The sequence below is a fragment of the Leptinotarsa decemlineata genome, unplaced genomic scaffold, assembly GCF_025532065.1.
Source record: "Leptinotarsa decemlineata unplaced genomic scaffold, Ldec_3_MD MMD2_tig00026354_RagTag_RagTag, whole genome shotgun sequence".
Classification (NCBI taxonomy): Eukaryota; Metazoa; Arthropoda; class Insecta; order Coleoptera; family Chrysomelidae; genus Leptinotarsa; species Leptinotarsa decemlineata.
The window spans coordinates 1,663,328-1,685,230 of record NW_027412702.1 but is presented as its reverse complement, the minus strand read 5'-3'; the positions used below and the strand labels follow the sequence as shown (position 1 = coordinate 1,685,230).

Sequence of the window (21,903 nt, the reverse complement as noted above, 5' to 3'; positions counted from 1 at the left end):
TACATTTTTTCAAGGCTTTTTGAAATTGCTTGACATTTTTTTGCAGCATAGAAGAGAAATATATTTATGACCTTCATTAAACGATTTTTTCACAATTTACTCAGGAATTAGATACATTTCTGAGAGATAAGTATTCATTCCCTATATTTTCTGAGAGATCATATTGTGAGTTTTGTATGCAAAAAAGTTGTACTCAGTAAAATTATTAATATTAAATGAAAAATGTTATTCTATTTGGTTGAGTGGGAGATATTCAGTGTTGAATGGACTCATTTTCTGATGACAAGTCCCACCCCACCATAACTTTAGAACCATCCAGTATGAAACTCAATTGCCCTATGTTTTTTAAAACAAACCTTTTCGAAGAAATCAATCAATATAGGGTGTTCCATTCAAAAACACGTTTATTGAACATCCTGTATGTTGGTGGTTATTTTGGTAACATAGCATTCATTAGTCCCCAAAACTCTTATTCAAAACATTTTTTATGTTAAATAGGAAAGTCGGTATTGTCCACCCACACGTCGATTATACACCTTGTTGAATGTAATATTGGGAATCGGTAACAAAAAGAGTATAAAAAAATCATCAAGACTAGTAGTACAGGTTTCTATAAAATATAATATTTTGAAATTCAATAATACATTTGGAATACATTCAAATTGACAAACTATATTAGTGACAACTCATATTATTGAAATATTCAAGTATTTTTTTCCATAAGTTCGAAAAAGTTACGGCAAACATGTGGAACTCAAATTTTTTTTTCAGGATTATGAAATTAAGGAACTGAATTATTATGGAATCGACTAAAGAGTGGTTAAAAATGTGATGAAATGGAAAAATTACTGCTTTCAAAATTAAAGCAGAACTGTCTCATATTTGAAATTAAACATAATTCTCTGTAAGAAATGGAGATAAGTTTTAGAAAATTGATACCACAGTAGAAGTACAACAGTTGAAATTGTCAGTGAAAACTTTCACCATAATACAACATCACTGTTTTCAGTCAATAAGTTTGATTTTTTATGGTGTTAACGTATTGTGGAATTTCAGATTTCTTTGTTTATAAATCTTTTTTTCACTTTTGATATAAATATCATTTGTCATCAGTTGACTTGTGTTTACAATAATTCAAAATTTGTTGTTTTTTTCTTATAGATTCTGTAATCATTATCAAAAATTACTAAAAATTGTACTTGATTACCTTGATGGATATAAATTGGAAATAAAATCTATAAACTAAGATGAAATATTGAAAACTATGGATATCCAATTCATATGCAATTCAGGTTGAAAACTCCTCAGTGGACTTGGAATGTATGTATATCCTTCAGTAGATATTCCATGGACATCCATAAGATTTACAAAAAATGTACACCAACCTACAGGTTGGTGTACTCCGGACATCCTTTTGACATAATTTGTACACCCTGAATATCTATTGGATGTCCATGTTGTTGTCTGTCACATTTTTCCAGAGGCCCATTCAATGTTCTATAATAATACTGAAATTTGATTCTCCATTTAATTCAAACTCATGTATGAATCACTAATGAAAAATATATACAAAAAACAACGTTCTTGAAAGAGCTTCGAAAATAGGAACATAACAATAAATAATTAAAGCATTACAAAAGATTCCGTTAAATACTTTCATATTCAATTGGTAGATACTATATATAAATATGACAAAAAAACAAAAATATACAAAAATATAAAATATGTCAAATAGATATAAGCTTTTCTTACAGCTAAAAATTATCACATATAACATACATGTCCTCATCAACTGCAATGTTAAGCAAATTTAAAAGTAATTGATGACCTTTTCGCTAAGTACATCCTTCATGAAAATGGATGAAAGATGAATTAAGTAGAAACATCATGATATAAAAACCTAGCACATAAAAAAATGTAAACTAATGAGGTGCACGTTCAGAGACTCGATAATTTTGAAAGAAACTAAAATGTAAAAAATATATTTTTATTTGCATCAGTCTTTGGTACTGACTCATTTGTTAGTTTTGCACCTGTCAATTCTTTTTCTTTTTTTCTGTGTTCTTTTAATAAGTGACAGTTGATTAAAGTTATCGAAATGTTGAATACCTACACGAATACCCTCCGAACATAATTATTGATTATGAATGAAGTGACCCATTACTTGATGAGAATTAATAACACTATCTATGATTATAATTGAAAAAAAAATCCAAACTTTTTTATTTCGAGACACGTTTCGCTAACAACGTAGTTTCCTACCGAGGAAGCTAGGGTGTTAGCGAAAAGCGTCTACAAATAAAAGTCTTAGTGGAAATTGTTCAATTATTATCATGGATAATTATTGGTAGTGCCAACTCTATTATGAAAATGTACATAGAATAAAAGTACTTCATGTCGAAAAATCAATGTTTTCAGATGGTGGTAGAAAAATGGTTTTTATCGTCTAAAATTGTTGAACTTATTCAAACAAAAAAAGAATAGATTTATTGAGGCTTCTCAAAATATTATATATCTATGAAAGTATTGCTTCAAAGAAAATCCGGAAAGAGAAAACGACAAATTATGGAAAAAAAATTCCAAATATCCCTCTTGGAATATCAAATGACCCAATTCCAGCAGTAGGTACATCAAAAAACGATAAAATCCAATAATAAGAATCAATGATTAGGTAATCGGAAAGATTATCTTAAAGAAAAAGATTTGTCTGGTTCAAATCATTGGAAGGACTGAAATGAAAAATATATAGTAGAAAAATATTATAATGTGGAAAAGTATAAAACACAAAAACAAAAACTTATGCTAAAACAAATCACAGATCAATTTTTTCATACTTGAAAACATTGACATTAACAATAATAATCACAATTTTGATACTTTGTTGTTAGTAGTTACAAAATAAATGTATTTATTCAGTTCAGTCTAGTAATTTCAAATAGACATTAGGATTGTTGTCATTTTTTTTATTATTATTGACTGCCGTTCATTTTGGAGAGTGCATTTCTCAACATTTGCGGACCCAAGTAAAATGTTTTAAAAAATCTCATAACTTCTCAGTACGTACTTGTAGAATTTTGAACAGTAGTTTCATAACTGGATATAATGGAAACTTATGCACGGAATGAAAAACCAATCCCCAAATATTATTTCCAATCAAAATCAACTAATTGGATTTATGGAGTAATCACCATAATTTCAAATCAATAATTTCTCAATGTTCAGCCACAATTTTTTAGAATGTGAACGGATTTCAATTCATTTTCATTCGAAAGAAGATACTTTAAAGTCCCATTTAAATTGGTTGAAGTTCTGTTGATGGGATCCATGATCAATAAATCTTGAATTAACATACAATTATTACTTGACAAACCGATGGAAAATTTTATATTAAGCCAACCGATTTTGATGCTTCCTTTTGTGCTCGAAGGAAATATTCATTTTAAAGGTGATATCATATATGTTCAGTGAAGATCTGATGATGGGACATTTTCGGTATTTTTCAGCATTAGTAGCGATCACTTTGCTGATGTATTCATCAACTGTTAGTCATTATTTTATAAAATATTGTATGTCTCTGTACATTCAAGAGAAATAATTTTATCCTATTCGAAAGCATTTCTGATTTCGTATTTCTGGGGAGTGCAAGTGAATGGTGTAACATAAGAATTTTTGTGGCATAATAATGATGTATATTTCACTTCAGATGTCACAAGGGGTGAATATCTATTTTGCAATCTGAAGTTTGGGTAATTGATTTTTTCCTCACTGTATGTTTAATTTTTTTTCCAATGTATGTGGTTTCAATTTGAGAACCAATACTTCTAGAGAGAGAGAAGTTTCATTTTTATACAGATTATCAATTTTTATTATCGAGCACTTTTCACACTCTTATATGATAAATCATTATATATCCAAGAAATAGAAACAGGGTCCGGTTTCACAATTCATGTATTTTCAGACAGTTATTTCGAATTAATCAACATAAAGGAGAAATGTTCCAATGAACTGGTAATGATTATCCTCAAATAGAGATGACGAGAAATGTCTCAGTCAGCAATGGCCTTTTTTTCTGAATCTGAAAGAACTAAAGATTATATCAACTACTCCAGCAGCTAACCTATCCATCGAAAATTTTGTAGTAAACAATCTCATCTGATATATTTGAAAAACAATTCTGATATTAGTTCTTATGTTAACCGTACTTAGGCTATTGTATTGTTGGTTTTCCTCAAAATAAAATTTATTCGATATCATTAATTATTATTTCTAAAGGATAATTCGTTCGACTACTCCCCAACCAAATCATTTTCAAATCATTGCATAACTGTCAAATGTCATAACTTCCTTCAGAGCTAGGTAGGTGGTATGTGTTTCAAAGGGGGAGAGGCAATCATAATTTATATGTTTTTTTTATAATATTATCAAGATTGGAACTGATGAGCTGATACGGCAGTGTCTTATGGAGAAACATCAAATATTTGTGAGGCGCTGTTTGGAACCTTTGGTATAGTAATGAATATTACTAGAGTTCTAACTCAACACCAAACTGTTAATTTTAACACCTCGACACGTGTTTCAATCACCAAGTGATCACCTTCAAGAGGAAGATTAAACTTCCTCTTGAAGATGATCAGTTGGTGATTGAAACACATGTCGAGTTGTAAAAAATAACGGTTTAGTGTTGGGATAAAACTCCACTAATATTTGAAACATCGGATGTCTACCAGTGAGGATGACAGTGTTCCAAATAAGTGAAATGTTACCTTTCATTTAGTATATTGTGTAGGAATCCAGTGAATGATATCTGATTCAATTCGATAACGAATTTTTGGAATACAAACGAATAGAGAAAAGTATTTTTAGTATAATTCAGTGTTCATATAAAAGTATTTGTTTCGAAAGTATTTTTCTTTCTTGTAATTCAATGTTTATATGAAAGTAGCTGTTAAAGGAGAGCTTTTTCTTCCAGTTTGTGTATGAAAGTTACTTCTTCGCATGATCTACATATCTTTGTATAGAATTACTTTTTTGAAATTGACTGATTCCTTGCTTTCTTCGAAAGCTAAAACCTTTCTTTCCCGAAAAATCAACCCTTCCTAAAAATATACCCTTTTCAATTTAGGAATGAATTACTTTTTTGAAATTGACTGATCCCTTGCTTTCCTTGAAAGCTGAAACCTTTCTTTCCCGAAAAATTAACCCTTCCTAAAAATATACCCCTTTCAATTTAGAAATGAAAATATTCTGAGGGCTGCGGTCAATGACAAATGAAGGGATCTGTTTAAAAATCTGTTTAAAATCTGTTTTTCCGTTAATCAGCTGTCGCCCCCATACGAACGACAACTCTCAGAAGTTGAAAAACTTGTGGGATATTGGCTCTCTTTGCTTCCCCTCGTATACGGCCTTGATTTGTATCATTTATTGTTATTTTTCATTTTTCAACTCAATATTCCCAATAAATAAAAACGTTATTTCACAACTACTTCAATATGGGTATCAAATGACAGGACTTGACTAGTAGAATAGTATTACACTTTGAAATATTGACATATCGAAAGCATTTGTAAACGGCGCTATCGGCTACATTGCGGAAACTGTTTGGCCTCAGTTTCGTCGAACTCAAATGTACGAAACAGATGTACCGTCAGTTCAGATCAACTTTGGAAGATACGGCGTACATCTTATCCACCCTAAAGCCATACAGTTTCCAGAAAACTTTAAATATGGGACGGCTGAAAGAAGGATGTTTCCCTTAATTTTGTCATGGGCTTCCACTGTCCACAAAATGCAAGGCAGCACTATAGACCACGCAGTTGTGTATTTAGGCTCGAAAGTGTTTGAAGAAGGACAAGCATACATGGCCTTAAGTCGAGTAAAGTCTTTGGAATGGTTTATGTATTGACAAGTTAAATTGCAGCAAATTGTCGGAAACTAAACCTTGTAATATATTGAGGCACTGAATGAACTGAACAGAACGAGAAGAATTGAGTAACAAAATTAGAAACTAAAAAAATTGAAAATTAAACGAGTAAAAAAATTATGGTGAACTGTTTTATTGAAAAAAAGGTAATAATGATATAGATAATGTACTGAAAGCTAAAAAATAATCCGGAAGGTCCTAGGTAGCAGTCATCACACCACTCTCCTCAGCAATCTGCGGTATTGATCAGATAAAGAAAATAATAAAATCGTTGGACGTAGTATTTACATATTTACTCAGGTAACGCCACGCCCATCGATTTTATTATTTTTATCTGATGAGATGTGATGTCTGCTACCTAGGACCTTCCGAATTATTTTTTAAATTTTAGTACATTATCTACATCACTATTATCTTTTTTTTTTCAATAAAATCGTTTAACATATGTTTTTACTTATTTTATTTTTTATTAGAAATAAAGTCTCCAATGAACCCCAGACCCTGGAAACAACTAAATGGTGCTGTGTACAATGATTCCATTGTCACCCGCAATATATATCTGAAATTTCAGATTTATATGTTATGTAAGAGAATATCTTCACCAGGCCTTTTATTTATAATCCCTAATTATATTTTTCTCAGCACACACGGCCGTACATTCTATATTCGAAAAGGGGTCATTCTTTGCATGACGGAGCATCTCCTTTACCTACTTGTTAACCATTTTTTGAAAAATATAACAAACATAAATATACCTAGTATCCCAATAATGCGTAATTGCGCGATATATCGATAATGTGAATAGATTTAAAAAAAGTTTTGAATGAAAGTTATATGACACCATAAAGGCCAGCTTTTGAAATAAGTTAAAGATTTACATGGTGTTCCATTTTTTCGTGGGACCAAATAATAGAAACTTTTTGAATAGAACAACCAGTTAATTTTTGTCAATAAAATGGTCCCATAGTTTCCTACTCAGCACTGCCGGCTGTAAATGGAATTACTATAATTAAGCTGTTTTATGAAATATCTGAAAGTTGTCTGGTGAATTGGCTCAGAGAACCTCAAAGTAGCATGTAATGATCTGGAAACATCTATTTTTACGTTCTACATAAAATTACTTATTCTGGAACACGTCTTTCAGTGGTAGAAATTAGCAGAGATCTAAAGATATCAGAATCTTCAATCGCCAGGAGTTTGAAAAATAACAAATTTCTGCGACAAAATTACCTTCCACAAGAATGGAATTATTAATAGGCACAATTACTATTATTATATTACCTAAAATCCACATAAACTGCACTTTAACGATCATCAAAATCCGTGTTAGGAATCACACGTTAAAAGGTAAGACCTCGTTAGTCCTTAGCTCGCACAAGTTTCTCAACTTCTGAGAGTTGGCGTTCGTATGGGGCCGACAGCTGATTAACGGAAAAACATATTTTAAACAGATTTTGAATAAGGTGTTGATGTATAGGTTGGTACTGTGGAATAATTATGTTTTCAGACCATGTTATGGTTATGAGGCTTTCCTAGGTTGATCGAACACCTACCTAATCTCTCGGCAAGATGTGGCAACAGTACATTTCATACATGAAAACGCTTGAGGAAGCTATTATATAGCAAAACACATGTTGCTGTTTTGTAAACTGTCTACTGTATATCTCACAATCGAGTGTTTCTTTAATGAAATACAGTAGCAATAGGAAGAGACATAGCATCTTACGGTTGAGCTTAGAGATGATAAATATGAAAAGATCTTACTTGGTTTGCGAAATATGCAACTACTCATGTGCTTGGTGCAACTAATAAGGGACTGACATGCAACAAGTCAAAACTGGGAATGTACCTTTCCAACTACTATATAGGTGTTGAAGAAGCAGGCCCAAAATATACAAATGCACTAGAAAGTATGTCTTATATACTGTGAGCTAACCTGGGAGGATTATTATGTTTTCCCACCGGAGTTGGTGGGTGAATTTGACAATATGGTAACACATTTTCAACTTTCAGGGTTTATAGATGTGATTTGTCCATGGTGGCCTATGGAACTAAAGAATTATCTTTGTACAATGATGACTTTCATACTCTTCTGAATGAAAATATATCCCCTTTGACAGACATAACCTCATAATTATTTCTTGACAGTTCGAGTATGAATAATTAAATAGTAACATCAGCCACACATCATCAGCCACACCTTTCAATGTTAGAAATGAGCTCTGACTTGAGAATGGTATATCATGATGGATGGTTGGAAGGAAGAGTAATATCTGCCTTGATTTATCATGTGCAGATGTTGAATTCTGCCATTTGTTAGGTTAGGTTAGTATATCTTGTACTGAGTAACCTGTCAATAAAGTTATTTATTATTATTACATATTATCACTCTAAATAATTTTCATTCTAATCTTCAACGAATAGTAACGTGGTTGCTCCATTTGAAACATTTATATTATTTGCTCTCACAAAAACATGCAATAATAATCAGTAAACATGAAACTAATTTCAAAATGTGACCCCTCATTTGAACCTTTTTTCCATCTATTAGCATTATTGACATATTGAGCAAATATACACAGCAAATATAAATAGCAGTCATTTGCAAAAAAACTCTTGAGAGAGAAAGATATATTACACCTAACATTCTCTTGCACTAGTGTCGGTCAATTGAATGTTATAAGATCAAACATCTCATTGATACAAAAAAAAAGACAGAATAACACTACAAATTGAATTAACTAGATTTTTCATGGATAACTTCTTCTATACAATGGACGACTTTCTTTAGTATAAAGTGCTGTAACCAATCAGCTATAAGCTATAAATAACATCTATGATTTTTTTTGTAATATCAACATTTCAATGTCTCATTCTGTTTATGTTACTTTTGATATTAGGATGTAATCCCATGCCTAAATTTTTAGATGATTTAAAAATTTTAATATTTTATTGTTTATGTATATTGTAAATTAGGATGTTCAATTTAATAATACATGTTTTGTTATGACTAGTCCAATGAGGTTTTAATATATAAAAAATGTATTGTGTATGTGTGAGAATATTCAGTGATGAACTTACTTAATTACTCACTTCTTTAACTCAAAATACTCTATTTCATCATTTGTATAAACTGAAAATTTGTATATTCATTCATTCTGGTATCATTGGAAATAAACAGTCATCTCTGTAGTTTGATGCCATTCAAAACATCCATTAATATCAAAGTAGGAAATCCAAGTCTTATTAGCTCATAATGAACTACTTTTGAAAAAACAGGATTCTAAAATCAATTCAAAAAAATTGAAAAAAACATTAGATAAAGTGATTACCATCCTCTTTTTTCTTTTCGTTTAGAGATAATTCATTACTTGTTGATAATTTGTTTTATGTACCTATTTAGTTGAGGTCCCTGATTGTGAGTAATATTTATGAAATGCTGTTGAAAAATTACCGTTCAAAATATTTGTCTATTACCGTGATTTAAAAAAAGATTCAAATCTGTCTACTGATTTTAAAAGTGAAAATCTGCCCTATCTCTAACCTGCATATCTAGCATAGCAGAAAAATACATATCGAACTCATTTGATTTATTTTTAATTTGGGCTTCAGGTATTTTTCTTTTAGTTCTTCAAAACTTCATTTCAGAGAAGTTTGTCAGTCTCATTTGGCCATACTGACTATCATCCTACTATTTCTTTTGAAAAGGCATTGACTTCATGTTGAAAAATCCTATATTTTCAGCATATCCCATTTCAATAGAGTTTCAGCTATCAAATTCAACAACTATCCACTTTCAGTCGAGTGCAGATTGAAACCAGAAAGATGAAAAATAATGCTGCACAAACTTATCATATAATATTCATATAATATTCAACCTGAAAACGGCACTGTCATGGCTAGAATTCGCACAAACTGTTATTAAAACTACTACAGAATATTTCCCAATAAATTCAACATTGATCGAAAAACTGGCAACTGAAGTACTTAGGTCATAGATTCTGTATACAAACTCAAAACACGGTGTATAAGTTCATACTGTTCAGCTGTTTGAACCATACCACCTCTATTTAACCTTAAAGAACACAAAATGGCTAAAACGTCAACATTACGATTTAATTTCAACTGCTGAATGCCATTCAATATAGCTAGGAAGCATCCTGTTCTCCCAATACCAGCACTACAATGTACTATTACAGGTAGTTTTATATTCTCTGTTGACTTCCTACGCTCTTGGGGTGGATTACTTTTCAGCAAGGCAAGAGTCGACTCTCTTTTGTTGAAGTAATGTTTTTTTTTGTCAATAGAATTCAACTTATCATAGCAACCTTTAATTCTGAGATCAGATTTATTTTTTGTACTTTTCAAAAGAGATTCATCAATACTTTTCGATATGTCAGCTATATTATTGTCAAGTTTCTTATTTGAATCCATCAAGTCTAAAACATCCAAAGCTATCTTCAATACTTGTTCAGGGCTGGCCATTTTATGATCTGGCCAGTCAGAGAACCAATAATGGTGAATGAATCTAGCTTCTTCTGTCGAATCAGTTTTTCTAACTTCTAATAGTCTAATTTGACATTCATCTAAACTACTTCTTTGTAAATAAGTTATTTTGTAATTCCCAAATGATATTTCATCCAATTCCTCAAAGGTGTGAATTTCCTCATCGTACTGTTGAGTATTATTCTTCATGTCAAACGTAAATTTATCTCGTACCTTAGTGGTTTTCACATAGAAAAATGATTTTTCCACTGTATCATCTGTTTTACCTAGAGGAAAGTATAATTCGCATTTGCTCCTACCTTTTTCTATTAGTCCAGTGAGCATAACGATGCACTTACACTGAAAAATAGTAATTGCAGATAGCTGTGATGTTGAAAAAAAGAATTCCTCTACTTACATGTGTGTTCCACACCATTTCCCAAAAATCTTGACAAGTATGAGCCATTGGACCTTGAGTAGCTATATAAACTGTCTCTGTATAATCTGGGCCCTTGAAAAAGGATATTGAAATAATTATCATCATCATCAAGATACAGTTGTTATTCACTCACTTTTATGTAATTGGCATGAATATAATTTTGTGATCCAGGTAAATGAACTCTACTGTGTTCATTAGGTAATACTCCTCTATACCTATTACGACTTTGGCTACCAGATGCATAGCACTTTTCCTGAAGGTTCAATGGTACTTCCCAAAATTCTTGATGTAACTTTGGAACTCGAGAACCCTGAAAATGATAGAAACACATTATAATTTCAAATCAGCAGCAGAAACTTGACATGCAAGGAAAATGACCTAAAATTAAATACAGGAAAAACAGGGCTTATAACATTCAGCAAATCCCAAAATAGGCTAGAATGGATTCATATGCCAAATTGCTTAACAAATCTATTCCTGAAATAAGTGATATTAAATTCTTAGGGGTCACAGTGGAAAATAATCTTACTCCATCTAAACAAACTTAACTCTAGACTGGGTACTACAGTAGGTCTAATCCGTGCACTAAGAGATCAAGTATCATTAGATAGTCTGAAGATATACTATTATGCGCATATTCAATCTATTATTCAATACGGAATTATTTTCTGGGGATCATCCACACAGTCATATAAAATCTTCAAAACTCAAAAAAGGATAATTCGCTGTATGTTAAAACTACCTCATAGATCAATATGTAGACCACACTTCAAGATGCTAGACATATTAACAGTTCCTTCAATCTATTTTCTGCAATTAGTCATGTTTGTCAAAAAACATTATGGTATCTTCATGAGAAACTGTGATCTTTACTCAAACCAAATGACTATAAATACCAGACACAAGAATGAACTAAGCATACCGAGACATAATTCATCATTTTTTGAAAAAGGACCGCATTACAAAGCCATAAAAGCTTATCAATCTCTCCCAAGAGAAATTAGAAATACAGAAAACCACAACAAATTCAGACTCTCAGTCATTGATTATCTAAAAACCAAAGTTTATTATAGTTTCGACAGTTGGTGATGGGTCTCTATGCGATTGCACCATAACTGAGTACTGCGTAAAATTCTTTTAAAAATTCTTTTAATAGTCCTTCTTAAATTATCTAACATGTAATGTTGACCAATTATAAAAATTGTGATATGCAATAAATATCACCTATTGCAAATCTTAACCCATTGACGTCAATGTAGATTTATAGGAAAGATATTACTATTACTATTATTATTGTTACTATATTATTATTCAACCGTCTTATTTATTATTGTACTGTACCTTATTACACTATTATTATCATTATATATAACAAATATTGTAAATATCAAAACCTATTGACGTTGCCCTGTCCATTTTAGATTTATATGGCAATAAAGGATATTATTATTATTATTATTATTAGATTCTAATCAATCCATCATGGAATTATTTTTCTTTATAAACTAAAAGATCTTGGCTCAATTTTTACTTCTACGTTTAGTCTTCAAAACACAATTGAGTACCTGATGACACAAATCTTCAAACCAAATTTTACCTTAAAGAGCTGAAATGGAAGTTAACGAATAATTTTCAATGCTTTTATTAAGTGGAAATGGGAATATGCATTGGTGGTCTATTGATCGCCTATTAAAAAAATTCACAGCTACAAATTTCACAGTTCTACATCAAGATCAATTGCAAGAATGCAAAAATAAAGTATTTTGTCTAATAAATTTCAAATTATTTATTTTACATTTTCATCAAACTTTGAGATTAGTCAAGAGAAAATAGTAATGCCTTGTTCGATTTGTATAAAGATGTAGATAGGTAACAATATAGCAATTCTGTTTGTGAATGACAGTGACCTATAGCAAGTTTACATATCACTGGTTAATACATGTAGACTTGGAAAGAGATTTCTGTTGCGCCGTCAGATATCTGATAATTTTTTGGATACTATACATAGAGATGTAGGTATAGGGCAGATTTTGTTTGTTTATAATGAAATGTTTTTTAGTTTTCATAACTTATAATAGATGTTCATTTCATTATGGTGTGAAATTATTAGGAACCTTTCACTAGTCACGGAGCACGGAATTCAAATGATTTGATATTTTATAATTGCCACTAGACACCCAGATCAAACTTGAATACTTGATGATTAGCCAGACTATCAATCCAAAATATAATATAGGTATGTACATAGGACATACACAATTCAATTAGGAAAAAGCAACAAAGCTTTAGTTGCCGATAATGGTATAATGAAAATATTGGGAAGGTTGTCATATTTTATTCATCAATATTTTATCAATTCAAAGACAACAAATATTTTTTCGATAATCAGTTGTTGCCTGGAAAGAGAGGTTTGGGGATTTTTGGCATTGAAAAGTCAAAGCTAAGATCTTGACAGAGTGTACGTTAGTATTAGGTATACATAATAAAGCATTTTTGAAACTTCAATGCCTCTTGTGCTATCCAGGTGAGCAAACATAACATAATGAAAAATGAATGACTTTCTGGAATTCTGTACTATTCCCTTCTGTTGCCTCAACAAATGATTTTGTCTGAATAATTCAAACAGGGTACCGTTTCATCCATACAGCGTATGCTCCTAAAGGAAATAACAATCTCTCAGGCAGAAAAAAGCAAGAGTTTCCAATCTTCCATACAATTCAGGGGATGATTCTTCCCAACTGAAATCGATGGGACTAATATTATTAACAACTCAGCCTATAAAGTTTTTGTGTGCATTACTTTTGTTGTTGCTGAGCTAAAGATCACCCTTGTCAGGGGCGACTAATAAACAATGCAATATGTTTATTATACATTATATTTTTGAACTGTAACATGATTAATGCACAGCACAACATGTGCCTTACAAGTAGAAAGGTAACAGACCGCTGAATCTCACTTGCCAATAGTGGCGGTTAATGTTTCGTTTCAGGGTTGACAGTGTTGCCATTTCCTTTCAGTACAAATAAAAATGAATACAATAATAAAAAAACTGTACAACTTTGGAGGATGATCTTTGCTAGCATGAACGTGTACCAGTGTGATTGAAAGCCTTATAAAAAAACATTAAATCCAATGTTACACGAATGTTGTTTCATATTGTCTGAGGAATGTCTACTTGGACAAAATCCAGTCTCTATTAAGGGTAAATTCTCCTTCTGCACAGAAGATATTCCTAATACAGAAAAAAGCACATAGATCTAGAAAGAATGTTACAGCCAGACTTTCTTAAAAACTCATGGAATTGACCGATACTTGATGAAAATCCATAACTCATTCAAGTAAAACACAATAAAGTCTTATATGAATATATTTGAGAAGTTATGTTTTAGTTTTGGCCTGTCTGTATGTAATGGAAATTGTCCATTACAAAGATCAAAAGCTAGCTTGAGAATGACATCTGAAAGATAAATCCAAAACTAGCACTTTTCCAATCACCGGAAATGCAATACTCGACAACTTGGTTAGTGAAATGCACGTCAAGTATTGCATTTCTGATGGCTTCATTGTTAACCAAAGGTTCCAGTTTTAAAGATGTATGGAAACAACAAACAATTTTCTGAACATGGGGCGTTTTATGACAGATTATTGAATGACCTTCACATGTTTAATTTTTCTTAAGGATTTTACTCATTTAGTACACTACTTCACAACCAAAGTTTAATACAGAATGGTAAAATGAAATATCAAGTGTATGAAAACACATAACTGAATAAAGAATTCGAGTGCAGTAGTATAAAAAAACGATATTTTATGAACAATAAGCTCATAAAAAGTTTCTTACTGTGGATAGATAAGAAATTGAGAATTGAGAATAGCTTCTTCTACGACAGCAAGCTTACAATGAAAAATATTTACATTTTGTGTAGTGATAGTCTTTTAGTATCTATTACAGAATAGAAGAGCAAACTATGTTGATACCAAAATGGGGAAGGCGATAGTGAGTAACAGTGCGAATTGATCATTTGGATACTTGCAGATTTATATGTGTCAACAGAAATGGATATCTAGAATCGGAATTGGTTAAGTATTCACATTATTTTGAGGAATTGCTTCACATTTGAAACTAATATGTTTCAGGGACTGCCATATAATGAAAAAAAAATTGTGGAAGAAATGGGGAGTTTTTCGTTGACTTCTCTGGTGATTCTCGCCTTCCCCAATCTGTAAAAAATAAAAATTGTAATGGAGAACTTTATACAGATACAGAAATAGCAAACTTCTTGTTCGCCCCTATATGTTACTGCATGAATTCAACATATTTTTCACAAAGAAAAATGTGTTTTATAACTTAAAGTTTTCCTTCTTTGATTTGTTTTACTGTCAAACTCCCTCGAATATATCAAAAGTGTTTTGAAATGTAGAATATGCCAATTCATTCTTTACATTCTGAAAACAAAGGCAGATTCTGACCTTCAAGGCAAATATATGTGTAATTCTCATACACAAACATATCAGAGTTTTCTTATTAGTCAGTGGGCTATGCTTGAAGAGTAACAGTAAACAAATCTAAAGAAATGAACTTTAAACGTTCAAGCCAGTCTCGAATATACACAGTAGGTTGAATGGACTAACGCCTATCAGAAAACAACTACGTGGTATTAGCCAGGGGAGTAATTGTTTTCTGATAGGCGTCAGTCCATTCAACCTACTGTGTAGGTATATTCGAGACTGGCTTGAACATTTAAAGTTCATTTCTTTAGATATCAGAGTTTTTTTGTAAGTGACTGCTATTTATCTGAAGTGTCATACCGGGTGTACATCTATTTATCTTTGATCTTTGAGATTATTAGAACGTTTTGGCAAGATAGGGATGACACTTCAGCATGTAATATCATCCGTGAAGAACTATGCCAGAACATATATAATAAAATCAAGAACTATGTAGCCACTGGAGATGTAACTCTCACTCAAGTGAGAGATAAATGTATGTTTAGAAATAAACATAATGCCATTGCCTTAATTATAGATTGTGTATGTTGATTATTTAAGAGAAACTCTTTATAAAATATGAGATGAAATAGTATACCCTGTATTTATATGTCCAAATGACTGATGAATTATTTAAGTTCAGTGTAAGCTTATTGGATCGTCACTGTGTTTAGCACTGGAGATATTAAAGTCATGGATGATCAAGTCACATTAGAATCTGCAAGAGACGCTCGAGGATGTCTACCTATGAAATCATCACATTTTTTTTCAACAATTCATTGGACTTTGTTATTAATAATTGCAGAAAGTCCTTACCTCACAAGATTGTTGCAAATCACTAATAGATAATATGTTACCAGCTGTTTGTAAATACTGGATATTTTGTAAATGGAGTTTAAAATCTTCAGAAAGTAACTGAGAAGACTCCAAATCAGGTTGGCGAGGATAACATGCCTTTCTGTAACCCTTGCAGTGCTTAGAAGAACCAATACAATCTTTGAGAGTTCCTGTTTGACAAAATCCACAAGGAGGTACATATAAGTTTTCATTTGACAGTGATTTTCTGCGAGATTGTGCACAGCAGTTGCATTTTTTCAAAATTTGGCATTTAGCTTTGCAACCACTTATTTTGCTTGGAACGGATTCGTAAATTATACAATTTCCACAAGCTTCTTGTGACTTCCTTCTTTCGGATGCTTTAGCTTGTGCCTCACATTTTTTCAAGCAATGACAAGATTTATCTGTCACTTCCAAACTAGATAAATTGAGATTAGAAACACTCTTTGCGGTATTCAGTCGAGTGAAAGGTGGTTTAACTTCACTAATACTGGAATTTGATCCCAAATCTATTGTAAGACTTGCGTTAGATCCCCTCCTCTCTAATAATCCCTTTGCTTTGATTTTCATGGGTGCAACCACAGGCCCATCAGAAAAATCTTGTAATGTCATAATTTCTGGTAGAGTTTTGAGTGTTTGAGAACCAGAAATGCTTGTATTTGAGGCAAACTTCTTGAGATTTGAACTAAAACTAGGTGCTAGTGTTAACCTGTGGGTTCCATCTTCAAAATCACATGATAGCCTAGGCTTTATTTGTCGCTTTGGTGTGTTTGGCATAGAAAATACATCTCTAGATACTTCTAAACATGAATCGGACTCAGGCGGATCGGAGTCCAGGCTAACTGCTTTTAATTTTTTTGACAAAGTTGGTGTTTTTGGAGACTGAACTATTAAAACAGGTTGTTGAACTGCATTAAGGGTAGATTGGTCCGATAGGTCGAGATTTGGGAAGTTGCGTTCTTTCTTAGGTGGAGGTTTATCTCCTTCCATCCTAGGCAGATATTTTTATGAATATTGTAACCTAAAATTAAAAAAACTAATTCTAATCACCTTCAACACTTGCCTCAACTTGCCAACTAGGAAAAGTCATATATCAAAGATTTTCTGCAGTGACTAACTTACATAGATTATTTTCCTATTTTTGTTTCTGCCAATAAACCCCTATATACATATATAAATTATTTAGATTATGTTCCCACATATATAATTCCCTTATATTTAAGATTTTCAATTTGCTCATCTATAACACTTTGAAAAGTGCCAAAGTTGGTATTCACCAATTTCGTTTCTTTGGCTGGGAAACATAAAGATTGTTGGAAAATTGGCAAGATTTGTCGGCCATTCTGAATCACGTTCACGTAAATTGTAATTGTAAACAGCTGTTACTAGGTCAATCAACAATTTTTTAGTTTTACAAGAATATGTTCTAATTTCACTCCTTCGAACTGTCAACTTTGATTCAACCAATGATCATCTCCATTTTCAAACCCTAGTGTAAAAAGTGTCATATGCCGAACGAACATGGAACTCAATCAATAATCTAGTTTAAAATTAAAGTTTCAAGGTTCGTGTTGAAATATCGTAAGGATTACTCGATGGAAAATCGCAAAAGTTTAATACAGAATTTAATAAATCGCTCGCACAAGCGATTCGCATAACTACGTATACGCAATCGAGGAATTATTACGATGACATCTCGATAGATTTTGAGGCCAACATGTCGAAAATTTCAAGTATAGACTCTACCAACTAAATTACTATTGGATTACGATAAGCCCCTTGCCGGCCAGTGTCGTACCTACAATTAGTTTTAATTGGGGTAGCAAATGAAATATGATTTTTTTTTTTCATATTTCACTAGGTATTATAGGCAGTAGTACAGTTCATAAAGTGTTATATAATGATATACTTATCCAAAAATAATCTTTAATCAGTCACTATCTGATAAAAAAATTTCTTCATCTTCACTGCTACTTGTGCTGCTATCATCATTTAAATTTATATTCACTGGATTTACCTCTGTTGGAACGTCTGTGAATGTTTCATTTTCCGAATATTTCCGCTATATGTCTACTACATGTCGGCAACGCTTTTGCCATTCTTCGGAAGTGATCAAACTCGTGCTCCGCCAATTTCCTCACATCTTCCAACTTGGAAGGTACATTATTTTGGGACATGTTGGTTTTGACAGTTGCCCAAATGAGTTCAATGGGATTCAAATTCGGATGGTAGGGTGAACGCGCAAAACGTTATGTCCGTGTTCAAGCAGAACCTCATCAAATTAGTATCGAATATGATGTTTTTTATTTACCCTAATCAACTCGTATAATTCGGGTTTGAGAATGTTAGGGGTGAACATAATGTTTTTTTCTGAAGCCACTTCACCATTTCAGCCTTTCTAGAATTTGTGTTGGGGGCTGGATTAATTTGAATATCATGATATGGAGCATTATTGGAGCATTAAAAATTATTTCACGTGCCTGACTCTTGATGACTGGTTTTTTGTTAGGCGATGACATTTTTTCAGAAACAACACAAATTATGCAGACAATGCCAAACGCCAACAGCATTGGAGGACAAGTAATGATACGCTTCTGTACAGAGCATTTGCATGTCTTGCAAAAGGTGTAGTGGAGGTTACATTGAAAATGAGTTTGTGCGCATGAAGGCGGGCTTGCCATCACATTTGGCGCTTGATGTACATGGAATTTACCATGTTCAAATTCAGTAATTACTCGACGAAATTTTTAGGTAGACAGTAATCACCTTAAGATTCTCAAAAGGTTCATGGTTACTGTTCCGTGCTGAGTGTCCATTCTGTAAGGTATTCTGTGACGGAATACTGAATGAAAAGTAGCAACTGGATTAGGCATCCAAGACACAAAATATCTTACAAATATACACGTACACGATAGATACATACATATCATGAACTTTAGACAATCTTGGGGTGATTATTGACAACAATGAAATGTTCGTCGAATGTTTAGTGAACGTAAACGTTGTGAAATAAAGATAGTTTGGTTAAACATGTTGGTCTACCAACCCGCCGAAAGGACAGAGTCAGTCGAGGAATCATAGATTTAAGAGCCGCTGTCCAGCTCAGCAAAATATTCGGGTTCGACAATAATTGACCACACAATCAAACTCAACTTTATTTCACTACTACACGGTCAATACAACACATAAATTTCAACTGAACAGACTAATTCTCAAATGTTCATCGCCTTATTAGCTCACTTCGTACCACATTCTCAACTAGACTGTATCCTGTACATGTTGGTAGTGCTTATATATCTCGATAGAATTCTTCGAAAACCGATAGAAATATTCTCTAGAAGGATTTATAATACAAGTAGGGTTGAGCGCAACCTTGGCCAGGTCGACCAGTAAATTCCAGCCCGGCAGTGTTTTTTTTTCAGGGGATAATATACAACACTACCCCCTTTCCCGAGGTTGTTTGCCCCTAACAGCATTCCAAGTATGAACATGACGACCCATATAAGGACTCGGTCGCTCTATGTGGACAACTTTAGACTTCTGGGTGACAATTGGATTCTGTATATCTGTATTCTGTGTTTATCTTTTTGATTACCAAGTAACATATTTGCGGAGGTTTTTACAATTTGGGGCATACACATTTCAGACGTTGGGGTTGGTAGAGACACACACTGTATCGTCCTCCTTGAAGCTCACTGGAATCAACTTTTTGTCAAATCATATCTTCATCCTCCTAGGTACTCCGTGCCTGGCAATCATGTTCTGTAACAGGGCTTCTGCTACCGTTTCAACCTCTTGGTTGGGTAAGACAACTACTTTAGGCCATTTGGAGAAAAAGTACATCACAACCATTAGGTACTTGTTACCGGTTGTGGTCACAGGAAGTGGTCCCAGAATGTCGACGGCGATTCTTTCGAAAGGTATCACTGAAATACTGCTTCAACTTTCCCATTGACCTTGTCTTCCGATCCTTCCTCAAGATGCACAGGTCACAGCGCTTGCACCACCCCTTCACGTCCCCCCGGCAATTAACCCAATAGTACCTCTCACGCACACTCGCTAGAGTTCTGTTAAAAAAAAATTCTATTCAAACTCTGTTTTTCCGTTAATCAGTTATCGCACCCCTACGAACGACAACCCTCAGAAGCAGAAACTTGTGCGAGCTAAGGATTAACGAGGTCTTGCCTTTTAACGTGTGATTCCTAACATGGGTTGGACGATAGCAAGTGAAAATCGATCGTTCAGACTAGAGTTTGAACCACCGACAAACACGGCAGTCAATTCGAGTGAGTGAACAAAGCACCTACGTCGAACCGCCTGGCTATCGAGCGACCTTTACTCCGAAACACCCTCCAGTACGAGACCCGCTTCAGGCGGATCATCTGGAATTTGTGAGTTCTTCCAACTGGGCTTTCCCATTTCCGAGCGAAAAAGCCACTTCGAAATTAGGGCCAGTAACCCTTTTCCTGCTGGCCGTGCTTGGGAATCTTTTGCCATTTCGGATTCACTCATTTGTCAATTCATTCCCGCACAGTTTTCAAGATTGGATCCTCCTTTTGCGATACATGAAGGTAATGTCACCCTTGGAATCTTTTAACGACCATACCACACCATGATCAGGTGATTGATTTCTCACATCCTTTGTCCGTATCCCTGGACAAAGGACCCTTACAGGTTGCCATCCTAAGGGTCAGAGAGTACCCAAAGTTGCTTATGAAGTAGTATCTGCCCGCAACCTTGTCACGTCTGGTGGAAGGTTCTTCTTCTGGAAACTGCACCCGGATGTCACGCATAGCCTTTTTGAGAGGCTATATGTGCGTTTCCGTAACTCTTTCCTTTTCGATGTCGAATTTAAAAATCACAGTTATAGCATGTAAGTCGCCTTCTTGCCCTAGATGCACTACCTTTCGTCAAATATGTCTTGAAGAGTTCCTATAGACCTGTCACGAATAAATCCGTTCTTTCATCTTTCTTTCTGTTGATGGCCCTCTCTAGAAAAGTTCTTTGTTGGCGCGAATCATTTTTGGCAGTTTTGAATTCTGATACATAAATGATGGATTCATTTAGTTTTTTATAACGCACCATCCTCAGCTACTGCTACAGCTCCTTGTAACGAACCCCGTTGATGAAACTATGAACACTAATCCAGTGAGTAGAGTTATCGTTCCTTCTGAATAGGCCAGTCTTACCAACGTTTCGACTTCAGCTCTAAACTCCTGCTGGAATGAAGATCATATTTTAAAAAGAACTACCTGTCACTCATGAACCAATGTATAGAATAGTTATTTCATATACAAAGGACAATTCAATGACAGGCGTTTCATTCAGAAGTAAAATAGTGAGAAAAGTTCTTAATGAATTGGCTCTTGAAGAAGCCAATCTAAAATTTAATTCAATTCAAAACGAATTTGTAGTGAAATAAGCAAAGCAATAAGATTATAGAAGAATGTAACAAAGTCAACAAAATAACATCAATTGACTGTAGATGAAGAAGAAAACACACGAGAGGAGCACCAGTGTTGCCAGGTCTACTGTTTTTACTAGGTAGGCTCAAGCTGCACACAATAAAATACAATAATAAGTATATCTCGGCTAGTAACTTAACACATTTTTCAGTTGCAAGGCAGTACGAAGTTTTTCGAGTCAGGTTTCCACATTATACAACTTATATGACAAAAAAGCTTGTCGCGAGATTCACCTGTGTAGAAACAAGAATACAATTTGCAATTTGATC

General features: G+C 33.3%; 1 protein-coding gene across 1 annotated transcript; it reads right to left on the bottom strand.

Moving 5' to 3' along the window:
• Positions 1-601: 601 nt before the first annotated feature.
• LOC111504284 (uncharacterized) lies at positions 602-17,603 on the bottom strand. The gene is made up of 5 exons (XM_023158804.2): positions 17,292-17,603; positions 16,149-17,190; positions 10,978-11,154; positions 10,824-10,916; positions 602-10,765 (listed from the first exon to the last, which is right to left on the bottom strand). Exons 2-5 carry the CDS (start codon positions 17,157-17,159, stop codon positions 9,908-9,910), a joined length of 2,139 nt encoding a protein of 712 aa, XP_023014572.2. The 5' UTR covers positions 17,160-17,190; positions 17,292-17,603; the 3' UTR covers positions 602-9,907.
• Between the last annotated feature and the right edge of the window lie 4,300 nt (positions 17,604-21,903).